A 25,401-nucleotide genomic window follows, 5' to 3' on the forward strand; every position below is an offset into this window, starting at 1 on the left:
CGGGGCGGCGCGGGGAGGATTGTGAGGGAGCGCGGCCGCGTGCGCCTCTTGTTCCCCGTGTAATTTGCAGCCAATCATCAGTAGGTGTCCGCGTCCCCGCGTCCTCCTCACCTCCGCGCCGAGCGCCCCCGCCCCTGCCCCCGCCTCCTCTTCGCGCTCCCCTCCCCCAGCAACCACACACGCACACGCACACACACACACAAACAGAGAGAGAAGGGGGGGCAGGGTGAGAGAGAGAGGAGAGAGAGAGAGAGAGAGGAGAGACTCCCCGGCTCCCTCCCTCCCTCGCACACAGCGACTGGAGACGGACGGAGAGCAACGCGCTGGGAGAGGAGAGACCACCGAGAACAGCCCCGCGCTCTCACACATACACTCACACTCCGCTCTTTCCTCTCCCCCCACCTCCTCCTCCTTCCACCCCCACCACTAACACCATCTCCTCCTCCTCCTCTCTGCAACAAGAAAAAAAAAAGCCATTTACAGGTATTTTTTTTTGATCCGCATATTTATTTATCCCCCCCCTCCCCAACAGTTTGTTTACAAGTATTAAAGTTGTAATTGGGAGCTGCCAAGACACATCTGGATTTGTGTTTCTTTGTGTTAGGGGTGATGTGCAACTAATTAAAGGCAGACTGGCAGCGTCTGCAAATTCTAAGGCTCCCCAAATAAAAAGAGACTGGTAAGTGATTGTTCTTTCTCTTTCTCTGGCTTTTTTTTTTTTTTTTTTTCCTCTTAAATGTGTGCTGTCCGTTGGGATTGTAAAAGTAGATTATTAATGCTGGACTCCAGCTATAAAAGGCGTCGCTGTATTAATTTATTAATTAATCTGCACCCGCCCCTCCTCCTGAATGTTAAATATGACCTTTGATCTCTATGTCTCTGCTAGACCAGACGTACAATATTAGACATGTACAGTCACATTGTTTAAAGGCAAAACAGGATCATGAAGTGTGGGTGTCTAATTCAGCTTTGGAATAGGACTCTAGTTATCGGTGTGTTTTATTTTGCTTTTTAAAGAAAATCCAAACAATAGCTGCGGTTTAGGTACCTTGTTCATGCTCCAGTGAGGCATTGATTAAACAATAATGACCTGGATCCTGGGCACAGTCATTTTCTACAGTTTCTGGTGGCATTAAACCTTGAGGGAGGAAGGGGGGGGTGATGGCAATAAGAAAAGCAAGGGAAGCTTCTGTTTGGGAACACCACTCTAATACTCTGAAGAAAGGCTGTTAAATTATTCCTTTATTTGGAACAAGGTCGAAAGACTAAAATGTTGAAAATTTTCCCTCCACTCAATGTGAGGATATCTAATGCATGGTTGGCATAACTAGTTTTTTTTTTACTGAGTAGCAGTTATTATGGTCTTGGAGTTATAATGTGATTCGCAGAAACTGAAGCTATATGCATATTCTTGCTGTGTCTTCCCCCACCCCCTTCCAAGCATCAAGAATATTTAGCCAGGAGCATTTTGGGGGTACCCTTTGTATTGCCATCAGAGCTCTGAAGGGAGCAGTTTTTCCTAATGCGAAACCACAGAGGTGGTTCCTGAGTGATTAGGGACTTGCTGTGATTGAAAGATGCCTGCTAGCTTCTAATCCAGCCTGGGGTGAGGTTCCTTATCTAGATTTACTTTGCCTAATAGGGATTTGTTTACATAAACCCCTCTTTTTAGGGCACCTCATCAGCAGGTCTTGAAGTTTTTGCACTTGGAGTTTGGGCATAAATGGTTCATTAATCTAATTATAAGCATAATTACTATAATTGATATCCATTTTGAACTGAATATATGAGACTGAGACTACTGGGCCTCATTTACAATTCCCTAAACTCCACATTCTAGACCAATATGTGGGCTTCAAAAGATGTCACAAAAAGATATTCTGGCCTAAAAAAAAAATAATCTGGAAACAAAGAAACTGGTTTTTTAGGTTAATATACACTTTATGTCTTTGCTTTTCTTCTTAAAAGGCTGTGGTGTACCTCTCCCTTTGAAATAAACAACTAAAATACCTCTTCCTACAGCAAAATAATGGTTTGTAAGCAAAGAGATGAATGTAAATATCCAGTTAACATTAAACTTTCCCCTTAAAAGCAGCAAAAGAAAAACATAATTTTGATGGTTATTTCTTCAGGTAAACAACACCTTAAGAGACACCCCTCTTCCCTAATTTACTTAATGTAAAAACCAGTGACTGTGAGAAATTCTAAAAAAAAAAAAAAAAAAAAAAAAAAAAAAAAGTCCCATGCTTTCTTCTTGTCTTGGGAAGAGACAGGAACCTCCATTAGGAATTACTGGAAAATATTCTTATGGAGGCTGCAGGCACTTGGTTTAAAACCTGTGACATTATTTGTGTTACTTCAAATTTTTTAAAAATCTAATCCATCATTCTTTTCTTTCTTTTAAACAAGTAGAACACAACCCTCTTATCCCCACCAAGCCCCACCACCAAATGGCTTGTACAATTGAGACCTGTCCTTGGTCCTTTGAATTAAGACCCTAACAGAGCCAGCTGTGCTGGGATTCAAACTAATGACCGCAGACACAGAAGGACACTGTGGCAGCTGGTAGTTCTTTTTTCCCCCTGCCTCTTTAGTTCAGATTGTATGTGGGCAGTCTCTCAGCTCTCAGTTGTATTGTGTTTGCTTACAGTTTATACTCGGCTGTATTGTAGACTTTCTCCGTACTTCATTTGCTAATTTCCTGTTCGTTTTCCTCATAGAGCCATTGCTGTTTTCTACTTTACAGCATTTGCATGCCCAGGCAGCACTTGTTCACACGTTTCATAATGTTTAAATGCCCTCTGCTTCTAGGTAGTATCGCCCTCCCACCCCTGATTTGCATGTCTTTAGCACTCCAATTGCCCTTTTCCCTCGGCATTTGTCACCCCCGTCTTTCCTCTTTCCTTGGGTATCTAGGCTATTAATACATTTTCTCAGGAGGGTTATAAGAATAGCGGGGAGGAGCTGTGGTGTGCTGGAGGGAGGGAGGGAGCGCGGTTGGGAACGGGGCGGGGGGGTCATGTCTTGATGATTGTTATGCAAACGACCTGACGGAGAATGTGGGAGCTTTTGGTGTCTGTGGCGGAATAGTGAGGGAGGCTGTTTATTTATTTTTAATCTTTTTCCTCGTGCAGCTCGTTGGAATGACTTTCTTTATTTTAGTTGTAACAGTTGGAGGATAATGCAAAGGAAGACGCTGCCTGGGAATTCACCGTCTGTGGAAATGCGCCCCAGAGAGGAATAAAGCAGTCCTCACCTTGCTCTCCCCACCCGGACCCACCTTCCCCTCCTGCCTCGACCCCCACCCCAACACCACCATCACCCCCTTCCCTCCCCCTCACCTCTCCCCCTTTCCCACCCAGGTGTCGGACCAGGCGGTCCCCACTTCCACCCTGCACCCCTTCTTCCCCCCCTGCACCATGAACACCAATGTCTGCGTGGAGCCCGGGCCGAGCCCGGAGGCCCCGGGCTTGCCCAAGGAGAGCCACCTGCCCGAGGGGGCCCTGAACAGCCTTGTGGATTACAACTCGGAGATGGAGCGCTACCGCTCCTTTGCCACCTCCTTCTACAAGACCAACGGGGGCGCCTTCCCGCAGGCGGCCAAGATCGCGCGCATCACCACCCCCATCTTCCCCAGCAGCGCCGCCGCCGCCGCGGCCGCCGCGCGCATCGGCATGTCCCCCTGGAACTGCGACAACGCGGCCACCGCCGCCGCCGCCACCGCCATGCTCTGGGGCAGCGGCGGGGGCGGGGGCGGCGGCGGAGGAGGAGGCGGCGGCGGGGGAGGCGGGGGAGGCGGGGGCGGCAGGAAATCCTCCTCCGCCGCCGCCGCCTCCTCCGCCTCCTCCTCGGCGATCCTCCCCGCCGGCGGTGGCGGCGGCGGTGGTGGTGGCGGCGGCGGCGGCGGTGGCGGCGGCGGTGGCGGCGGCGGCAGTAGGACCAGCATGCACCACCGAAACGACTCCCAGAGGCTGGGGAAAGCTGGCTGTCCGCCAGAGCCGTCGTTGCAAATGGCAAATACTAATTTCCTCTCCACCTTATCCCCTGAACACTGCAGACCTTTGGCGGGGGAATGCATGAACAAGCTCAAATGCGGCGCTGCTGAAGCAGAGATAATGAATCTCCCCGAGCGCGTGGGGACTTTTTCCGCTATCCCGGCTTTAGGGGGCATCTCATTACCTCCAGGGGTCATCGTCATGACAGCCCTTCACTCCCCCGCAGCAGCCTCAGCAGCCGTCACAGACAGTGCGTTTCAAATTGCCAATCTGGCAGACTGCCCGCAGAATCATTCCTCCTCCTCCTCGTCCTCCTCGGGGGGAGCTGGCGGAGCCAACCCGGCCAAGAAGAAGAGGAAAAGGTGTGGGGTCTGCGTGCCCTGCAAGAGGCTCATCAACTGTGGCGTCTGCAGCAGTTGCAGGAACCGCAAAACGGGACACCAGATCTGCAAATTTAGAAAATGTGAAGAGCTAAAGAAAAAACCTGGCACTTCGCTAGAGGTCAGAGGAGATGATTTCTTGTTTCCCAGTCTACCCCCCTCCCTCCTTTCTCCCCTCTCCTCTCCCCTTCAGGGCTTCTTGTCTGGCTTCAAGATGCAGTACCCCTTTCCCGAAGCTTCATTCAGGTCGTGAGATACCATTGTAGGTGGTGTGCGCAGGGCACGGCGTCACCACCTCCCCAGCTGCACTTCCTGTGGAACCGCCCTCCAGATGGGAAGGGCGTCCCTCCTTTTTATGGGGGGGGGGGGAGGGCGGGAACCTAATGTAATTGGTTTGAAAAATCAGAAGTTTCACATTCAGGCTGGTAAAACATGTTCCTTGGTGGTTAAAATACCCCCTCCCCTTCTGATTATTTTTGAAAGCATCTCTGCCCAAAGGATTGGACACATCACATTCTATGTACTTTTATTGACTAGGAGAGGCTTACTAGTGGCCCAATTATAACAGTGAGGACACGGTTTGTGGCACACAAGCCTATGTGCCCATTGAAACACACACACACACACACACACACACACACACACAGTAATCATGGAAGCTGAAATACTTGGATTCTAAAGGGGGTTTTCTATCGGATTCTAGAATAGTTCTTCTCTTCAACATGTTTCCCATTTTATTTTCTGAAGATCTAGTATTTTTTGAGAAAGCTGAATACCACCTGCAATTTTTAAAGAGATGTTGATTTAGAATAAAGGAATACAATTAGTTCATGTAGTACAGGTGATCCTAATTTTACTTAAGAATTGTTTTACATAGTTTCAGAAAGAACTCAAGTTACCAAAAGATACATGCTTTGGGCTCTGCTTTGGACAGAGTAACCATTTTGTGACCACAGAATTGTTCTATACACAAGCACAGTTTTGGTTGATACCCTATATGGTCCATAATAGTTTCCTTTTCCTCGATGTCCTTAAAAGAGACAATGTATTGATGATCACTAAAGTAAATGTTAAATTAGACTTTTAATTATGTTAAATACAAAGATTGATGTGTTTGGTGGAAACACATCAATGGTAACCTGACCAAAACAAAAAGGGCAGAAATGGAAAACCACAGGTAAATGGTTTTGGCAGTATTTTTAGCAAAGAAATATGGACAAATAACCATAATTGCATTCTTGATAAATTTCACAGAGTAGATGGCTAGATGATCATATGAATATGAGACCATAGGTGGTAGATTTAGCATTTGGGAGTATTCTGGGGCTGGTTTCTAGGGTGATAGTGGCTCTCACAAGTTATCATCAGAAGGGCACCTACATGCTCTTTTAAAAAATATGAACACTGCTTAAAGGAGTTTTATCCACAAAGGACTGGTCTTTAAGAGAATGAAAGATAAGAGTTGGAGATTTTGTTGCAGTTTGAACACAAATAAGATACAGATTTTTGAACAAAATTTTATTAATATAAAGTAAAGCAAAAAATACTTTGGGATTCCAAAAATAATCAGTATATATTGATAGGATTATTGATTGTGATTGGTTTCATCAAAATGTTGTATTTATTCCTCTTTGTATGAGTACTCATCTCTTTGTTGAAAGTTTGACTTTACTCCAGAGCAGTTTATTACATTTTCTTTGGCGACTCTGCTTAAGTAAAGAGAATAACAATGATTAAAACGCAGGTGCATTTCTTTTCTTAGGCCACAAAAGTTAGTTTTTAGCTTTTGAGTTCTCTTTTCTAGATCAATTTATTGTAACATCTCTAAGTCTCTAAGGCCCATGGGAAATGAAAATTCAGTTCATCCTGAAATTTCCTGTTAATCTGGTTGATAAGTATTACCTGGCTTTTCTTTTTCTTTTTGAATTATAGATAGTATCTAGAATTATAGATTTGGTGTTGTTGGTAGGCCTTGTCTTTATAGCTAGACCCATGGTGCTGCCTACATACAAATTTAGGGTATGTAGTTGATAGGACCAATGAATAATTCTGATTCACTTAGTAAAAAACCACTCCAAAGGAACTTCATGTGAGTGCCAATAGGTTTTCTATACTAGTTTCTATGCTGATTTATCAGTCTAAACACATTTCATAAATTTCCTTTTTCTTCCTTTTGATAGTTTTCCCACAATCTTGTGATACCTTAGGCATTTCAATCACATATTATTCCATAGTATTGCTTTTTCTTATTGTTTAAAATCCAAGTGCTTAAAAGTTCTGTTGCTCTTCAGAAGGGGTGGGTGTGGGAGGGAAAACACATTTCTCTCTTTGTAGAACTCTGAAGAAGTTTTCCTAACTATATATTCATCCCACCACAGAATGGGTCATAGCTCAAGGCTAAGTTTATTAGTGAAATGTTCTTTGTCAAAAAGGAAGCAAAAGAAGTTGTGAGGTTTTTGGTTTGTTTGTTTAATTGACTAAGATTCTATCTAGATCATTAATAAAAAGCAATGGTGGCATGATTGCCTTAAGCACATGTGTTTAAGGCAACCCTTAACCCACATAGTTAGGGTTCTAGGAAACCAGCTGGCCACATGTCAGAATGACAGGGTTCACATGGCTGAACCAAAGCTGCAGCAGTGGTTATGACCTGCTTCCCTCTCTCATTTGGTCCCTGTAAGTTCTCATCATCTGTGGAGACGTTTTAGAGATTGGAGAGACACCCTAGCTAAGAATGGTGATTTGAGGATTTATTATGGATGCTACCTGTGGATTTCAGGAGTAAGTTCGGTAGTTAGTATTTGTGGCTTTGAATTATGGACTCTAATTAATATGTGGATCTAATCATTACTTATATTCTTATTTATCCCTTCAAACCTCCTGTGCAATTCTTATATTTGACTTATTCTCATCCTAAAGATTGGAGGCATACTCAGATTTTCTGGGTGAGTAAACGGAAATGAAGATACACTCACATGATTGTTTTGGGATTCTTGCCCACATTTTTTAAAGCCTCCCACCTGGCATTCTTTTCAAAACTCTGTTTTATTTATTTCCACATTTTCTGCCTCGTCTCATGTTAGGAGCATCTTAATGCCTCAGAAATAGGCCTATTAAAAATAGGCCTATTAAATCACCCCCTTAATATATTTCATATGATAACAATGCACACAAGACTAATTTTTCTATGATATTGTGCACTATATATTTGCGCATAACACTATTCATTTAGTCAGTTACTATATTTAAAAATCATCCACATTAATTATTTAAAGGAGTTTTTACAAATGCTGTATCCCTCTTATATGACAAAACGTGTTAAAAACTTGTATCCTAAATGATCCATATTCCCAAATACTTTAAGAAACATGTGATTTTATATTATGATAAGTTGCATAATACACTTTGTGTCATACAAAGGTAATCTTGCAGTTTTTATATTCACAGCAGTTCTATTTCTGATACTAACTTTTTAAAAATATCCCAACCTGATATGTATAGCTCAAGGGATAAAATTGTCCCACGGGCAACCCCAGCCTCTTAGGCCCTGAACATTGTTCAGGTGACATGATTGATCTCTGTGGGACAGCATTAGAGACCACACAGATCTGGTTTCTCTCCCATTAGCTGATTTATGGAATTACATTAGTAAGCAGAGCCTCAGGAGATTTCCCTGCCCCCACTCTTGGCTCTGCTGTGAGTTACACACACACTAGCTACCCAGGCTTCCCTTGTGTTGGTGGAGGGACTTGAAAGGGACACATTAGAATGAAGAAACTGAGGAACTGGGACGTCAGGAAAAAGGACAATTACATTCTCCTTTTTTCTCTTTAAGATTTATCTGCTGAATGTACAGGCCAACAATAACTTTCCATAAGTTCGGTTGAACTTCTAAGGGGTTTGGTGGAAAACATCCAGATACTGCCCCCAACTTGATAACTAAGCGTGTTTTAGGGGAGGAAGGACACATGTCGTATGTAGGCTAAGTTCTAAGGGCCCCAACCACATAAATGGCAATGGAGGAATTCTGGACCAAGCATTGTCTGCAGCTTGAACAGGAAGATGGCACCTACTTCCTGGAGAAACTCATCTGATGACCATAGTAAAAGAGGTGTGTCACTCAAACTCAGAGTCGGTGTAGTTAAATAATAAAAGAGTTGATAACTGAACACGCCATATGTTTTTGAAGTTTGGTGACTTGAACATGTTTATAGGTAAAATACAAATGTTTTACATCTTAAATGGAAACATCTAGTTGTTTGTCATTTAGATCATAATTTAAAAATGAGGATTCAGTGTTCAGTTTAAAGAATCCAAAACATACCTGTATGAAAATATAAATTTGTGCTTAATCTCAAAATGCAAATATGTAACTATCAAAGGGAAAGGAAAACTTTTCAATATATTTAAACAAAATAATAGTATATTAACACTAGAATGTAATAAAGAAATAAGACACCGAATTTCATATAGGATAAGGAAAAAGCACAGACAAGGTTAGCTTGGACTAAAGTAACAAAATAAATATAGTTGTAGCCAAGGTATGACTGTAATACAAGTTTGATGAAATTCTCTTCCCATCACCAGGTTTAATATAAGGTAGTCAAAGTTGTTTTTAAAGAACCATACATTTTTGATAATTCCTAAATGAAAATAATACACCCACCTATCCAAACATCATGTAAATTATAAGCAATCTTTTGAATGTTAATTAAGAATAGTAAAATAAAAGCAGTTAAAATCCATTTTTAAATTATCCTATAAGAATGTTTGTTTGAAATTCAGTCATCACCAGACAAAATACAATCAGAAAGCCCATCAGAGCAATAAACAACAACAAACTGTAGACTTTAATCAGAGAAAAACACGTGGATATTTTAAATAAGAATGGAAATTGTATCTTAAGATGAGGGAAATAAAAGTTTCTTGATTTTTTAAACATTTTTATGAGTAGATGACTTTATTGCTGCATATTTTGCTTAGTCTTAGCCAACTGTTTTCCAGGGTGAAAAGTTAAAAGTTCTGTATAGTCAGACTGACAGACTGGTAAATACAGGACAATTAATAAAAATAGTCTGTAAGACTAAATATTGAAAAGTGTCCAAAAGAATGGGCATTTCATCCATGTTTGCTGTGGCTTACCAGTTTGGAGACTGGAGATGTATATTGGGGGGACCCTGAAAACACTGGTAGAATATTCTTTATGGTTACAGAAGTAAAACATAAAACCATTTGGGTATTCCCCAGAAATAAGTCGTAGTGTTTCATAAACTGTTCTGAAATAATTGGTCCTCTTAGAACTTACTGTTCAACCTCAGTGGGTCAGATAGTCTGAATATGTAGTTCACTTTTAGCAGAAGACAATTCATATTTTAAGAATGACGAAATGTCCTGCTATTCAGTAAATTTCACAAGAGTAGAACTCTTCCATTTCTGACATTTATTTTTACTCAGATTATACAAAAATGCTAAAAACTCATTATATGTCATACAGCAGATAAAATGATTGAATTAAATAAGTTAAATTGATGGTTTGTTAAAAGTCCCATGTAAACGTACAAATTGGAGAAATGATGACTTCTCTTTTAGTTTTCCTCTTATTTTTCGATTGGCTTTTACAAAAGCAAAATTTGACCCAAAAGAGTGGCAAAATCTTTCATTGTTATAAGTGTGATGTTCAGTCACACTCATTAGAATATGAGATGACCTGGCTGGGGAAGCACAGCGCTCCAGAATGTAAAATTTTTACAAAAAAAAAAAAACACAAAAACTTGTTTTCAGAAAAGTTTTTTTTTTTTGTTTTGTTTTGTTTTGTTTTGTTTTTAATCAGAGGAAGTTTTGAGGATGAGTGCATGTGTAGTCTGGTTCCTTCAGTTGTGCAGTGGCGGTTCTGTTCATTCTTAACATCCTTTTTCATCTAACATTAGGCTATGCTCCTTACGGTTCAAAATCTTGGGGGAGGGACACACGAGTGGTTTTATCCTTCAGTCATATCTTGTTCCATCACATGCAAACACCTGTCCTGAAATTGAATTATTCTGCAGGGTAATCGAAAAGCCTCCCTGCATTCGGCATCATATGTTTTCTGTTGTTTATTGAGTTATGTTGCACCATACTTCAGAGGCGACAGCCATTTAATAATGTTGAAGACTTAGCTCTGCAGGGGCTAAGAGGATCCCAGCAGGCTTGTTAACTTCTACTCTAAAACATTATGAGAAATATTTTTTCCTCTGTGAAACTTCAGGGCTTTCTCTTAATTTATTTTAAGAGCATTAGATTCATAGCCAGGTATGAGAAGGAGCCTTAACATTTTTGGGGTTTTCCTATTTCTTAATATCTAACCCACCGATTTTACTTAAAAGAAAATGGCAAAGCAAACAATTACTTATTAAAAAACTAATACTAAAGATGTATTTCTTTAGCTGATATATACAAAATATAAATTATAATCAGAAAATATTCCACTGGTTTCTTGGATTTTTATTTATTTACTAGAGGCTCGATGCATGAAATTTGTGCAAGGGGCTCGGCCCCCACAGCCCCAGCTTCGTCTAGAAGGTCATCCTGATGGTTGTTCTGCTGTTTGGTCTAATTAGCATATTAGCTCTTCATTATATAGGATAATTAAAAAGTATATTTTTATTTACTTTTGGCCACATTTGTGACAGGTTGTGGGAAGAGCCAGGCCAGTAGTATCAAGTAAATTACCACTTGAACAATGTTATATACATCAGCAAACTTCTCTGACTTTATTTACTCACCTGTAAAATGGGGCTAATACCAATGTACCTTACATCTTTTTAATATTGCATATAGGTTGTGTTCTTTGCTTACTGAAAGAAGCTATGCAATTTCTTGTTCCTATTTTAAAGTCATCAATAAAAAGTAGAGTATAAAACAATTATATTTAGAAATAATTCAGTGCAATAACATGTTACTTAGAACAGGTAGAAAAATTAAAGCTCAGGTAGAGTATTACATTTTCTGAACATTTGTCTTAAGCATCCAATTCACCAAAGATCCGGCTTGATTTCACTTGGAAAGAGATAAACTCAGTAAACAAGTTTTCCTGTTCTTACATCTATCAAATGCCCAGGAAAACTTCAAATTATCCAAGGTAGTCAGTGGATGTGGTGAGCCAATTTAGACAAGTTAGTGCCTTTCCTCTTTCTCTACCAAAGGTACACCACCACCATTAATTAGTAGATTGTGTGTGTGTGTATGTGTGTGTGTGTGTGTGTATTTCACTTTATTAACTCAGTACCTTCATTTGGCTACTATTTTTTCTATCTGGACAGACACAAAGAATAATTCTAAATATGAATCAGTGAATTTAAGAAAATCATTATAAGGAACAAATGGTTAAATGCTTATCATGAGTTCTAGTTGGAGAACATATTTAACAAATACTGGAATAGTGTAGAGTTATTTTTGTTTTGGAAGATAAGTATGTATGTAGGGGGAATAAAACGGGTAGACATACATTTTGAGATAACAAGTGAATGAAGTGACTATGTAGGGCTTTCTTTTTTCTTTTTAATAAGAGAATAGTTATAAAATGAAGTTAGTGGGCGATAATAGAAAAGGCTGGTGGTTTTCTAGGAGAAATTTGTGATAAGCCCTAAAAGATTTGGAATATCAACGAAGACAGCATTAAAAACAAAAGAGAAAGAAATATTCAAGCCAGGAAGGAAGCAACGTGGAACATATTTAGAAGGAACATTGTCAAGATAAGATACAGAAGTTTTGCAGAGAATGGAAACTGTAAAAACAAGGGAGATTTTCATGACTTGATCAGTTCATTTGGTTTGGGAGTCAGAGCCGAGGTTCAAGTTCAGTGGCATGGCAGCTGAATTAGAGACAAGGAAAAACAGTTTGTGTTGTGGCTGACACAGCCATGGGCAAACTACGGCCCGCGGGCCGGATCCGGCTGTTCTGTCCGGTTCTCTTGCTCTCCCCTCCGCTCCTTTACTTTGAATTTATATTAGTTCACACAAACACTCCATCAATGCTTTTGTTCCGGCCCTCCGGTCCAGTTTAAGAACCCATTGTGGCCCTCGAGTCAAAAAGTTTGCCCACCCCTGGCGCTGACATTATCTTCACTTATGCCTTTGACACATTTAGTAGAATAATTCTAAGGTGTAGCTAAAGCAGAATACGTCCAATATGGGTGAAACATTGGATCTCTTTTAGATCTCATCTGCATCTGAATATCTAAATTAATATTTCCAAAGACATTTTTAAGAAAGTGAAGAAAGTGCCATACTATGGGAAAAACTGTGCTGAAAGTGCTGTTTCTCGCTCAAGGACTTAAAAACAACCTGGATGATTGATAATGTCAAAAGAATAGAGATCAAGTAGGATGACAAGAGAAAGGGCTGTGTATTTATAGATCAGGAAGAGTCATGGGCATTTCTGTGTATTTCAGCAAATCTGGTGAGTTCCAAAGAAGATATATTTTCTCCAAAACTTTACATAGTGAAAAGAGATGAAATACATTTCTAAAAGAATAGACTATGTAAACTTAATTGTGTGGAAATGATGGTTCTGAGTGATGGTAACTCAGTGGCAGAAGAATGCCTATTGGGGAAAGGCCTATCTATGGGAAATGTTCTTGTTTATAATAAGGTTAAATGAGATCAGTGATGGTTTTAATGGAGTCAAGAATAAGGAAAAGAGATAAAATTCTCAGTTGTATGTAGATGGATGGGAAGAGAGCAGATGTGGAAACTCCTAGTAAACATTAAATACTTCATTTGCTCTAATTTTTATTCATGAAAAACAAAATAGAGAACACTGGCCTTTTCCATCCCAATGGAAATGCATATTGGATATTTTATATAAGGCTGCTATATAGAGAGTTAAATTCATTATGAAGCAGAGTGGTTTTGGATTTTCCTCACGGTGATTCTTTTCACATAAGTATGTTATTTATATGGCATGGAGCTGTGTTTTTCAAACTCCAGGTGACAGCAGATTAGTGGTCCATGAAACCAGTGTGTGTTGTTTACCACCAGGATTTTTGTAAAGTAGACTAGAATAGAGCAGGACAGAAAATATGAGTGTGTCACATATAGTATGAGTACATATTGTTAAACTTCTGTTTTAGTTATGTATGTATCCGTAAATGTGTGTGCATGCATGTGCTAGGCTGCTATGTCAAATGTATTTCTAACTGTTGGTTCCAGTCAAAAGTGTTTGAAAAACACTAGTTTAGTGACAGCAACAACACTATCAAACAAGTCTGTAGTGAGGAAAGAAATTATATTTGTGAATGGAACAATGTTCACAAGATAAAGAGTAACATTTAAATGTGTTTCTATAAATAGTGTGTCTTTACTGTGCCTAAGCAGGTCTGTACCTTTTCTGTGTATTTACGAATACTCTAGAGGCCTGATGCATGAAATTCATGCAAGGGGCTGGGCCCCGCACCGTCCCCCCCGCCCCCCCCACTGGTCATTCTGGAAAGTCATTCCACCATCAGGTCTATTTAGCATATTAGCTCTTTATTATATAGGATGATATGTTACTAAGCATGTGAAAAGCCATTGACCAATTCAATTTAACAAATCCTTAGGTAGGGACTATTAATTTCTAAGACATGTTGTGGATAAAAACACACAAACACAGTTACTGCTTTTTTTCAATATCCATGTAAATTTCCTAACTCTATATCTTATTTCATCCAAGATACTTACCGTCTTAATTCTCAGTCCAAGAAATGGACACGATAAAAATGATAAATTGAATTTTAAAAAATTTTGGCAGCATCTCACACCTATTTAAAAATCGTAGGATTTCTTGATTCATCCCTAGTTTAGTTCTTCTCCAGACTCAGATAAGAAATACAAACTGCTACCTATGATCTCTACTTGGCTACATCATGTGGTTATGTAGTATTCCAGAATTTTTTTAGGAATAAGAAAAAAAGAATACTTGCCTTAAACATTTGAACATACTGAGAATCTACAGAATGACTTGTTATTTCAAACATATTTTACAGAATACTGGAAACCCTTGTTTGACTTGAATAAGAGAAAGAGCATATTGAAAGAGAGAAGTAAAGGAATAAATGGGAAAAAAAAGAGGGAGGGAGGATGGAGAAATGGTGGGTGGGTAGGCAGATTATAGTGTTACTGATTAAAGGGAAATCAGTAAGAACCTGTGGCAGGAAGGATTATTATGGTCAAGTTCATTTTCTTGTGTCTGATTTAAATAAAAAATTAGTGGAAATGGTTAATGTCTCACAATTTTTGGAAAGATGCCATGAGTCTGGGTATAGACCCACTAGAATCATTTAGCATTGTTTTTATTTACCAAAGTGGGGGGGGGGGGAGTAGTTTCAGAGAAACTAGTGCTTTTTCTTTTCTTTGAATTTCATTTTAAGAGTAATTCTTTCAAGCCTGCAATTAGAAACATAGAAAGGCCAAGATGGGAAACAGAAAATTAATGATGGCATTTAGGGAGTCAGAGGCTACCCAGCATCCATAAGCAACTAATTGTTCAAAAGTAGTATAATTTTTAAATGATTGTAAGGAGAACTTCCTGAAAAATACAGAATTGCACCTATAGAAAAGACCCCAGAAAAAAAAGGGACAAAAGAATAGTAACCACGATATCTTATAAATCCCATGCCTGAAACAAAGTTAGGCTTATTAATTTACTTTCCTGGTTTGTGTGGAGGTGACTGTGTCTGCACAAAGATGGAGAACATAATACTTACAGAAAAAGTAGTTCACGCAAATTCCCTGAGGAGAAATTTGAATCTAAGTACTTGAGTCTTGCTGATGTCATGGTAGTGGACAATGTTTAAGAGTGCATATCCTCTTAATGAGACAGATTACCCAAAATATGTTTCTAAAAAGCTAAGTAATGTATAATAACTTGATAAAATGAAATTCTAATAATTGTTGACTGTACACCTTTTACTTTTATTATTTCAGAAGAATATTAAGGAGAGAGATTAAAAAGTCAGAGTGGTTGTGAATTTGAATAATTCATTCAGACAGCAATTGCAGTTATTAAAAAACTTTTAAAGAGGAAATAATTCAAAAGCTACATATTATTTTCACAAGTATAGTCATAACCACATACATTATTTTCTTAAATGTTTGAAATTTTCTCTAAATTCTTCTAAGTAATTCATGGACATGAAACATGCTTTGGTTTCTAGGCTGGGTCTATCTCAGTATTTGGGTTTTTGTCAAGGAAGATTCTAAACCAAATGAAGTTCAATGGCTGTATCCAAATGTTACAGAGCTTACCGTAAGAGAACATTTCTATTAAACTTATGTCCACTTGTTAGATAATAAATATAGAAAAATTAATTTTAAGAAATTCTCAGATCTATAACAATCAAAGTGAAACACCATAATTTGAATTGTTCTTATAGAGGCTAGTTCTAACTATTGTGTTTTACTTGAATATAAGTTAGAGGTTGTCCAAATCATAGTTTTAAAAAATCACTTCTTAATATTTTAATTGATTTTTTGAGTGGGGTGGGGGGTGAGAGAGAAACATCTATTGGTTGTCTCCCACACCAGCCCAGGCCTGGGATCAAACCTGCAACCTGGGTATGTGCCCTGACCGGGATAGAACTGGCCCACCTTTTGGTGTAGGCGCAGTGGTTGGCAAACTGCAGCTCGCGAGCCACATGCAGCTCGCATCTGTTGACTAATGAGTTTGCCAACCACTGGGGGGACAACACTCCAACCAACTGAGCAACACTGGCTAGGGCACTTAATATTGTTTAAGTCCCCTCCTATTTCCTCACATTTTATATGAATCTTTTTCTCTTCAATAAAAAAACAGGAAAGTTCACTGCCTGCTTCAGAATTAACCAAAATATTTGAAAATTATTCAACAACGTGCTCATGAAAAGAATGTTTTTGTTTTTCAATAGCTGACTTTCAGTAATCTCCCCTAAACTTATTGTATTCAACAGGAATTAATAGGGAGACTTTGAGGGGAGATATATTTATTTAACTTGTGTCTTGGCAGAGTGTGTGTGTGTGTATTCAGATGTATTTATTTATTTTTTAATACATTTTATTGATTTCAGAGAGGAAAGGAGAAGAAGAGAGAGATAGAAACATCAACGATGAGAGAGAATCATTGATCAGCTGCCTTCTGCAGGATCCCCACTGGGGGTCGAGCCCACAACCCAGGCATGTGCCCTTGACTGGAATCAAATATGGGACCCCTCAGTCCGCAGGCCGATGCTCTATCCACTGAGCCAAACCAGCTAGTGCCAGATTTATTTATAATGTAACCATCTATATTTATGTATATTCATAAATGACATATAAACAGATACAAATGAAATTAACTTTAGAGATTTTTAATCATCCTTGACAGTATAGTATGGATTTCATTAGCCTAAATTTTGCTCTTTAAAACTCAATTTTACTTTTAATTTCCTTTCACACTCCCTCTTATACATAAGGTTAAAAATGATTTTTAAAATAATTTTTCAAAAACGCCTTTTTAATTTGTGGGTCATTGAAATAAATTCTTTTTTGCAGGTACCATTCTATTATGTTTATATTTTTGTAAGTCCAAGAACATTTTAATCACTAAACTACATACTTATAATCCAGTAAATTTACTTATTTCTTGGAATGATGTGGTTTGGAGTGTTTTTACCAAAATTAACTGAAATATAATTATATTTGAAGTAATCGAGAGACTTGCCTAAATAAAGTAGTTACCTTTGATACTAGGGCCAAAGGTGAATGCCTTTCCTGGTCACTACTTGATGAGTGTGAATCATGATGTTAATTAAACTGTTACTTTCCTTCCTGCTGACTCACTCCTACCCCATCCACAAATTCCCTTTGGACAGCTGATTTTCTAACCAGCTCTCCTGTCATATTGACTTGACTTAGTACCTGTGCAACATAATGTATAAACTCATCTTTCCATTTATCAAAGTTAGCCGGGCTTACCTTCTAAAGCCCTGCTATCACGGTCTATGTCATGCCATCGCCATGGGAGGGTGGCAGTGTTCCTCAAGGATGGGGAGGAAGAGCCCTCTTAGTCCCAAGGGAGTAGCAAGAGCCACAGCCCACAGAGAATCGATGCTAACGAAAAAGCCACCTCCAGTTTTCCACCATGAGTCACAGAAACCCTGGCCACAACTGTCAATTTGGAAATCAAAAAAGAAAAATACTCCTTATAATTATATTTAAGGCCCCCTAAAATTGGGTCATAAAATTATCCAGTTACTTATTTGGTGCTTTCCTCCTTTGAAAGAGGGGTCGAACATTCCAATTACTGGTAATATTGATAGGTGATTTTTAGTTTACATATGGATAATGGCCAAAATAAGATGTGAGTATACCAGTCTTATACAGCTTATATGAGAAGTGAATCTGAATTTTGAGAAAAGTTAAACTGATATATATATGTATATATATATAATGCATATATATACTGTATATGTATAATACATATATATTACAGCAGAAAGGAAGGAGAAAGTAAGTTAGATATAATTTTAAAAGTGAAAAGTGTATACTTACATCAATCCACATATTTTTAAATTAAGATATTAAAATATAAAGTTGCTTTTGAATATAATAGTAAACTACTGCACTGTGAGATTGTCATCTATCATAAATTGTCTTTCATACTTACTGACCTATGCTCTATCTGTGCTTGCTAATAATTCTGTTGTAGTTGCTGGATTATGATTTTTTAATATGCTATTTATAAATAGGATATGGAAAAATATTTCTGCTAAAATCATTTTGGGGCATCTCTAACATTTGCTAGATACCATTTTAGACTAATTAATTATCTAAAGATTTTTATTCATATGCATGTGTGTGTGTATTTACATTCATAATATATACAGTTTTCCATTTAGCCAGGTAGGTTTTGAAATTTTGTCAGTAAAAATGTTAACCTACATAACTTGATATTTTAGCATCATTGTGAATTAAATCATGAAAAAAGTATTTTTTTCCACCACCCGGGATTCTTTTCCTTTTGTTCTTAAAAATCCAAAAGTTTGAAGCAAATATAATCAAATATCTAAAAGCAAACAATGGGACTTACTATTATATTTTGTCATATTGATTCAGATACTTTTTATTGCAACATTCAGTGGTTCATTAAGGTTTTCAAACCCTAGCATGAAGAGGCAAATCAAATGCAGCAGGCGTTTCCAATTCCAAGGCCTTGGATGTCCAAGAGTTTAAAAACTTAGAGGGAACTCCTCAGAGTGAGAACAGTATTTTGAAATAGTTTACAAGAGGCTGCATTGGCTAAGTACAGTTTCAAATTGCTTTGCTTTTGGTTAGATAAGCATCATTATATAAGGGAATCAGAAAATTATTGGATGACATATTTCTTTTATTAATAAAAAATGGGATTGGAGGAACTTATTCTTTGATTGGTGTAAGAATATTGGTACCTTAAAATACTGACTTCCATGTGGAAATCACTGCATTAGAGTCATCGTGTTTCACAGAATTCTGAAGGCATAGGCAAATTATTGAGACTTTGGATTTCAAAGTGTACTAGTATGAGTAAATATAAGATATATTTAACTTTAGTTACAGAATTTGCTAATGTCATAATTATTATTTCAATTTATAACATGCATCCTGAAGTAAATTTTAACATTGAGTTGCTTTTTGAAAACTCATGTCTAGCTCTATTAAAAATAATTCATTTTATTGTGTCCAGAATACTGCTACATTTTACATATTGTATCTAGTTAGGAATAGCCAATCCAATATATTTCATACGTACAAAGTTGTAGATACTCCACATTCACTTTTTAGGAGGTAAGTTTTTATTAAACTTGATATATTTTTAACAAGAGAATGTAAAGCCCTGATCAGTCAGAAGATACCATAGTCCCCGTGACTGCTTAGCAGGCACCAAAAAAAAAAAAAAAAAAAAAGAAAAAAAAAAGAAAAGAAAGAAACATGCTTAATCCTTAAAGTGCCAGCTTTTGGGAATCTTATCTATTTTATGTCATTTAATTATTTCTTTATTGCTGGTTTGATGAAAATCAAATGGAATTACATTTCTTCCAGGGACATAGATATGTATGCTTTTTTTTTTTTTTTTTTATAAAAGTAAATGTAAAATGTGCTGGACTTGGATTATATCATTCTTCTATTCACAGAAATGTGCTGGCTTTTTAAGGTTATTTAGGAGGGAAACAGAAGGCATTCACTTAAGCTTGAAGGTCATTTCATATCTGGCTCATATAAGGATGAATTCTCTGGAACACGATGCTTTACAGCAGAACCGGAAAGAGAAAGGGGGGCTGCAGACTGCTCCCCAGGCCTCCTGGGAGCAAGACTGCTGTTCGTTCAGTGTTTGCACCTGCATGAGCAGTGAAGGCTGCCTTGAACAATGCCCATCAACTCAATTCTATTCTTTACCTCCCGCCCCCTTCTCTTCCTGGGGAATCTGGCTTTCCTGTCACTCAGGATAACGATTTCCTGCAAGCATCACTGAGATCCAGAAAGTCACTGTAATCTCATCAAGAGTGTGATTCCCCAGCTGGGACTCTTGAATTTATATAACCCAAAGGTAGCTAGCTGGTCGGGGTGCATAATCCCCCGCGTTGGTCCCCAGACCTCTCACACCATTTAAAATGGAAGTCCTCTGATAAAGACGACCTCATCAGCTGACAAAATTAGAGAAGATATATCCCCAAATTAGTACAATCAGAAAGCTGTAATTTAACCCAAGATGTGGCCTGATGTTAACCTTATATATTACAGTGTTGCTTCACCCATCCTGAAAAGAACTTAGTCCAGGCCTAACATAAATTTCCAATGAGCCCAGTAAAATTTGGGCAGGAGATTGGCTCTGCATCCTGTGTTTTGTGGCCTATGGCACATTAAGGAGCTTTGTTACTTTTTATTAGTAAAACTGTTAGAGAACTATCACTTCAAATGTCTGGTGAATGCCTTGAAAATTTGTTCTAAATGGTGCCCACCTCATCATTTTTAGGCTTTATGACCCCAATCAAAGATATTAATATAAGAGAGAAATAATATTTAAGAGATGTTTCCCTGCTTATCTTCCTCCTTTCCTGGGAGCAGTGGGTTGTCCATATCCTTATGTAGAGATGTATGCTGGTCTCAACGTATGCACAGTAATATGCCCACACCACAGAGCTGTTTGTGACAGGTCATGCTAGTATAGAAAACCAGCTCTCTGCTTCTCTCATTGCATTATCTAATTTTTGTGCTAACAAGCATTGAGAAGTGCTTATCATTTTTCTCACAACATTGACCTTTGAGCCCAGGTGGCATTTTATAAAGCTGTCTTTTTAAAAAACATTATAAATAACAGTGAGTAGTGGAAAGGGTCACAGGCAGAGCAAAGAGCTGGAAAAGAAATTTAAAAATATCTAAGACATAAGGAGTTCACCTCATTAAAAAATGTATTCCATTTATTTTTTGTTTATCTTCATAAACATATGTTTATCAAGATACAAAATTATATAAGCATATATTTACAATCTTGTTTCCAGTTGGCATCTGAGAGTAAGTTGGCATCTCTATGTCATATACTATACGTGTAAATGTGAATATATATGAATATAAATGCACATGTTTTATTTTTCATATGTGAATCTGTAATTGCATGGATATGCTTGGATCTAACTTGTTAAAAATGACTACATTGATATAAGTACGCATACATAAATAAAATTTATTCTTAGTTGGCATCAGGCAGCAAGTTAGCATCTGTTACAAACTAACTTTGCATTTACTGTGTGTATGTGTGTGAAGCATAAATATTAGAATGAATATATTGTTTCTTATTCATAGTTCCTTTAATAATGATTAAGTGCATGTAGGAGCATCTATCATTATTACATTTATCATTCAAAAGTTAAGCTTAGGAAGCAGTAAACAGGTTTTTTCCTCAAAAACCAAGCAACAAATACGTCTCCAGGTATGCCCAGTGACCTGAAGAGAAGGAAACAGATGAAACCATAAGGAGTGGGGAGTAAAATATTAGTAAGATAAGTAGCATTTTTGTGGGAGCAACGATCTTTTAGTTTGTGCTTTCAGAAAATACTTCACAGGTTAAATATTTTTGTTTATATGTATATATCTATATGCAAATTGGGATTAGATACCATTAGTTTGTTCTTACCACATTCATGTTGAAATTTATTGTGTTGGCTATGAGGACAGTTTATAAAAAAATATGTTAAGTACAGGTAGTGAAAACAGTTTTGCTTTCCAAAATGGTTATTTTATATATTTAAATTTCAATTGACATCTTGATCAATTAATACACTTCTATTTTTAGATGACATTACTATAGTAGGACTGTATCAATCAAATAAGGCATGTGTGAGAAAGTAAATTAAAGCTAACAAGTTATCAAAAAGTATTTGTGGTAGGACTTTTTATGTATTTTCTGAAATATGAAATTCAAGTATTATTAACACTGTATGTTAACACTCTATAAGGTGTGTGTACATGTTCTTCTATACTAACTCAATATTTTTGTAACTATCAACATACAATTAATTTACTTATTTATCCTCAGCAGCCATCTTATAGTCTACACAGGCTGGTTGGACTAGTTTAATAAGGAATAAAATTAACTCTCATTTGCCCTTATGAGAAAATTTAGTCTTAATTTGTTTCTTATGTACCTTCAATCTGTACCTATGGGATTCTGTTTTATAAAAAAAGAGTGTGGCATTATGTATTGCTATAATGTTAATATATAGAGGAAAATTCAATAGCTTAACTACTATTGAATTAAAACACCCCATTGTAACTATTAACTTTTTGTTGAAACAGTTGCTCAAACTTTTGGTGTTAGCTTATTATTCCTTTGGAATACAGTAGTATTTTTATGGTACAAAAGGGTAGTTATGGTCCATTGAGAATCATTGGTTAGTATAAATTTGTTTCATATAGATGATATTAATTTATTGAATATACAGACTTACTTTAAAATAGTGATATATTTTGTCAGTCTAGTTCTGATTAGATTATCTGTAGGAATATTTCATATTGATCGTTGTTAAGTGATAGAAGTAATATTTATGTAATATTTATTGTAGTCTTGTCATAAAAGAAGTTCTCCAGAACAAAAAAAATCACTGAGTTCTAAATATTGGTCTTACAGAGAGTGCATGTGTATGTAGCAGGTACAGATTTTAAAGACACTTGCTAGCTGGTCCTCCTATTATTGATTAATGGCATGAGCCATCCCATTTATTCTAATGGCTATCCCTGTTCTACACTGTGTTTCCTCTATTTTTAGACCAATGAGTTTTAATCATTACATTTAGTAAGTTAGCATTAGATTCAATATTCTAATATTTGTAGTGTTCTAAGCTTGATCATTTATTTTTTATTAAATGTTGAAATATACAAGTCATTATGTTGTACCTTATTGACTAAAACTGTTGCTGAAGAATAAAGGAGAAAATTCTAATTTTATATTGGCTTAGAAAGAAAGCTTAACGTGTTTTCTTGCTCTTTTTTTTATAGAGAACACCTGTTCCCAGCGCTGAAGCATTCCGATGGTTCTTTTAAAGCAGTAGTATATCTTATTTTCAAGGCATTTGGAAGTGAAGGGCAAACTAATGTCTTGTTTTAAGAAACTGCTTAGTCCACCACTGAAGAAAATATCCAGATATTATTTTCATTTTATGTATAGGGGTTTCTTCAAAAAAAAAAAAAAAAAAGGAAAAGAAAAGAAAAAAAGACATATCAAAATAATCTGGGAGCTCTGGGAATTGGCCAGTCTGTTTACTTTGGATACACTGATTCTTTGATGTAATTTAGCTATCCTAGTGAAGTTGTTGTCTATTTTGAAAGTGGCTGTAAAAAATAAGTTTGGGTAAACCCCTGCTGTAAAATCATGTATCTTTGCAAAGTACATATCTATACTTCATTTTCAAATATATGTGTTTCAGTACTGTAAACTGTACAGATAGCAGCTTGTATTTTGTGTGTTTAGACACAAGGAGACAATCACGTCTGAGCATCTATGGAGATTAACAGTTTGTACACAACAGTATGGTTCTGCGAGTTAAATCTGGAGCAATAAATTTTAGCTTTAAATATTTTTTGCCAGTTGTTTCTAGAAGCAGCAACAGCAGTGGCATGTTTTGCCATGCATCTTTCGGTAGAGACTTGATGCCAAGTTTCACAAGAAGAAAAGATGTTGATGCATCCGGCAATTACCTGCAGTTGTATTGTTATAGGAGGGAAGATGTGATGAAAGTTTCAATTAATCTTTTGAGCACTATATTAGAGTAGTGGTTATGCACTTGCATTGCTTACAAACGAGCTGTACAGAAGGGTATACCTCCCAAATACTTAGTGTAGTTGACTTGTCTTGGGTTGCACTGTACGGCGGAGTACCCTGAGTAGTTGGAATATGCAGAATCAGTTGTATAAATTTTTTTTAAGCAGTGTTTTCTAGGACACAGAATAAAGCATCAGATCACAGGGGGAGAAATCCACGACTGAGTTTTTTTACTAGCCCAGCATGGGCTGTATTTTTTGTTTGTTTATTTTTTGCCTTATTGTTATTATTTTTTTGGTAGGAAAAATAAACAATAATAAAATGTATCCAAATGTTTTAATTCCATGTATGGTATTAAATGGGTAGTTTTGTTTTACATTTTGAACATATCAAAGCTTCTGCCTTGAGACATGGCTAGGTATATTTTTAAGTAAAAAGAATTAAACACATTCATAAACGTGAGGTTTTTTTAATCTTTTGTTATCTTCCTTTCTCATAGCCTCCCATTTGGACCAGTGGCCTTCCCCTAGGCCCTCAGTGGAATGTTCCATTGCTCCCATTCCCATTCTTGTCATCAAGGATGCTGTGGTTCCAGAGAATTCCATAAATGTAAACAACCCCTAAACACAAAGGAGTATGCTTCATAGGACCCGGGCTACCTTTTCTCCTAGAATTTGGTTTGCTTATGGCAGTTGGGGCTCCTAAGGCTGTCCCAGTAGGACAATTATTATTTGTGATGACATGTTACCGAAGATTCTTTCTTTCTTTCTTTTTTTTTGTCAGATACTGTTCAACTTCAGCAATAAAATAGAGTTTAGCAAAAACACATAGAGAATCAAAGTTGCCATGTTACTGTCATTTTTTATTTTTTATCCACTTATTTCAGCCTACACATCCATTAGCCTTTTGAAAAATGTTAGCAAAATGTATCATGTGAAGAAAAATAACTTGGGAAGAGAAAGGGTAATGAAAAAGACTCCAAAACTTTATAAAGCCTAGGAGATGAATAATTTTAAAAGGCTAGTTCTAGTTTTGAATTGGAAGTAATAGAACAGAGGAGATTTTAAAAAACATGGAAGGAGCATTCGCTGTAAGAATTCTGGAGGGAGGGATGGATAAGGTACTAACAAATGCTAATGTTAAAGTGTGCTTTAACTTGCCTGGAATATGAATGCAGGGTCTACAGTTTTGGTCCAATAGCCTTTTTGAGGAATATTCATTATCTGTTATACCTATCCATGTTTAGAGAAGAGAATTAAATAATCACAAACTAAAACATGCTGTATATTAGTTTTGAGATCACTTTCTACTTGCTGTATATTCCTTTGAGGATTTCTAGATAGAATTTCTATTCCAGCTGTGGGAGAAGAGAGCTATATGAATTATTTCTAGTTCCTTTTTTATTTTACTTATTTTTTAAATCAATTTGCTAATTTTTACAAGTAAGTGAAAACTAACTCTCACACTTGAATGGGAAGCTTGCCTTGCTTTTTGGAAAACGATGATTGTTATTACAGCAGTGAAGCAAACTTTTTTCCCTTCAGACTGCATTAGGCACACAATAGCATATAAAGATCTCATAGCAATGTACCAAGAGTCTAAAATACATGCTAGTGTTGCATGTCTTGATGTGTTTTTGTTTGTTCGTTTTCTTAAAGAACTTAAGAATCTGTATATTGTAAAATGTGGTGTTTTACATGTCAATTCAATTTTTTAATGAAAGAAAATCTGTTGATTATTAAAATGGAAATGTATAGCTTTTC

General features: G+C 37.2%; 1 protein-coding gene across 2 annotated transcripts; it reads left to right on the plus strand.

Annotated features, from left to right (window-relative positions):
• Nucleotides 1-251: 251 nt before the first annotated feature.
• On the plus strand, nt 252-25,401 carry CXXC4 (CXXC finger protein 4). Of its 2 annotated transcripts, XM_080674347.1 has the most exons (4): nt 252-483; nt 605-679; nt 3,163-4,496; nt 22,876-25,401. In XM_080674347.1, the coding sequence occupies exons 3-4, from the start codon at nt 3,420-3,422 to the stop codon at nt 22,918-22,920; spliced, it is 1,122 nt and encodes a 373-aa protein (XP_080530473.1). In that variant the 5' UTR covers nt 252-483; nt 605-679; nt 3,163-3,419; the 3' UTR covers nt 22,921-25,401. The 2 variants fall into 2 exon arrangements, with proteins under 2 accessions (XP_080530473.1, XP_080530474.1); XM_080674348.1 differs by lacking the exon at nt 605-679.

The sequence above is a fragment of the Plecotus auritus genome (assembly GCF_963455305.1).
Source record: "Plecotus auritus genome assembly, chromosome: 1".
NCBI lineage: Eukaryota > Metazoa > Chordata > Mammalia > Chiroptera > Vespertilionidae > Plecotus > Plecotus auritus.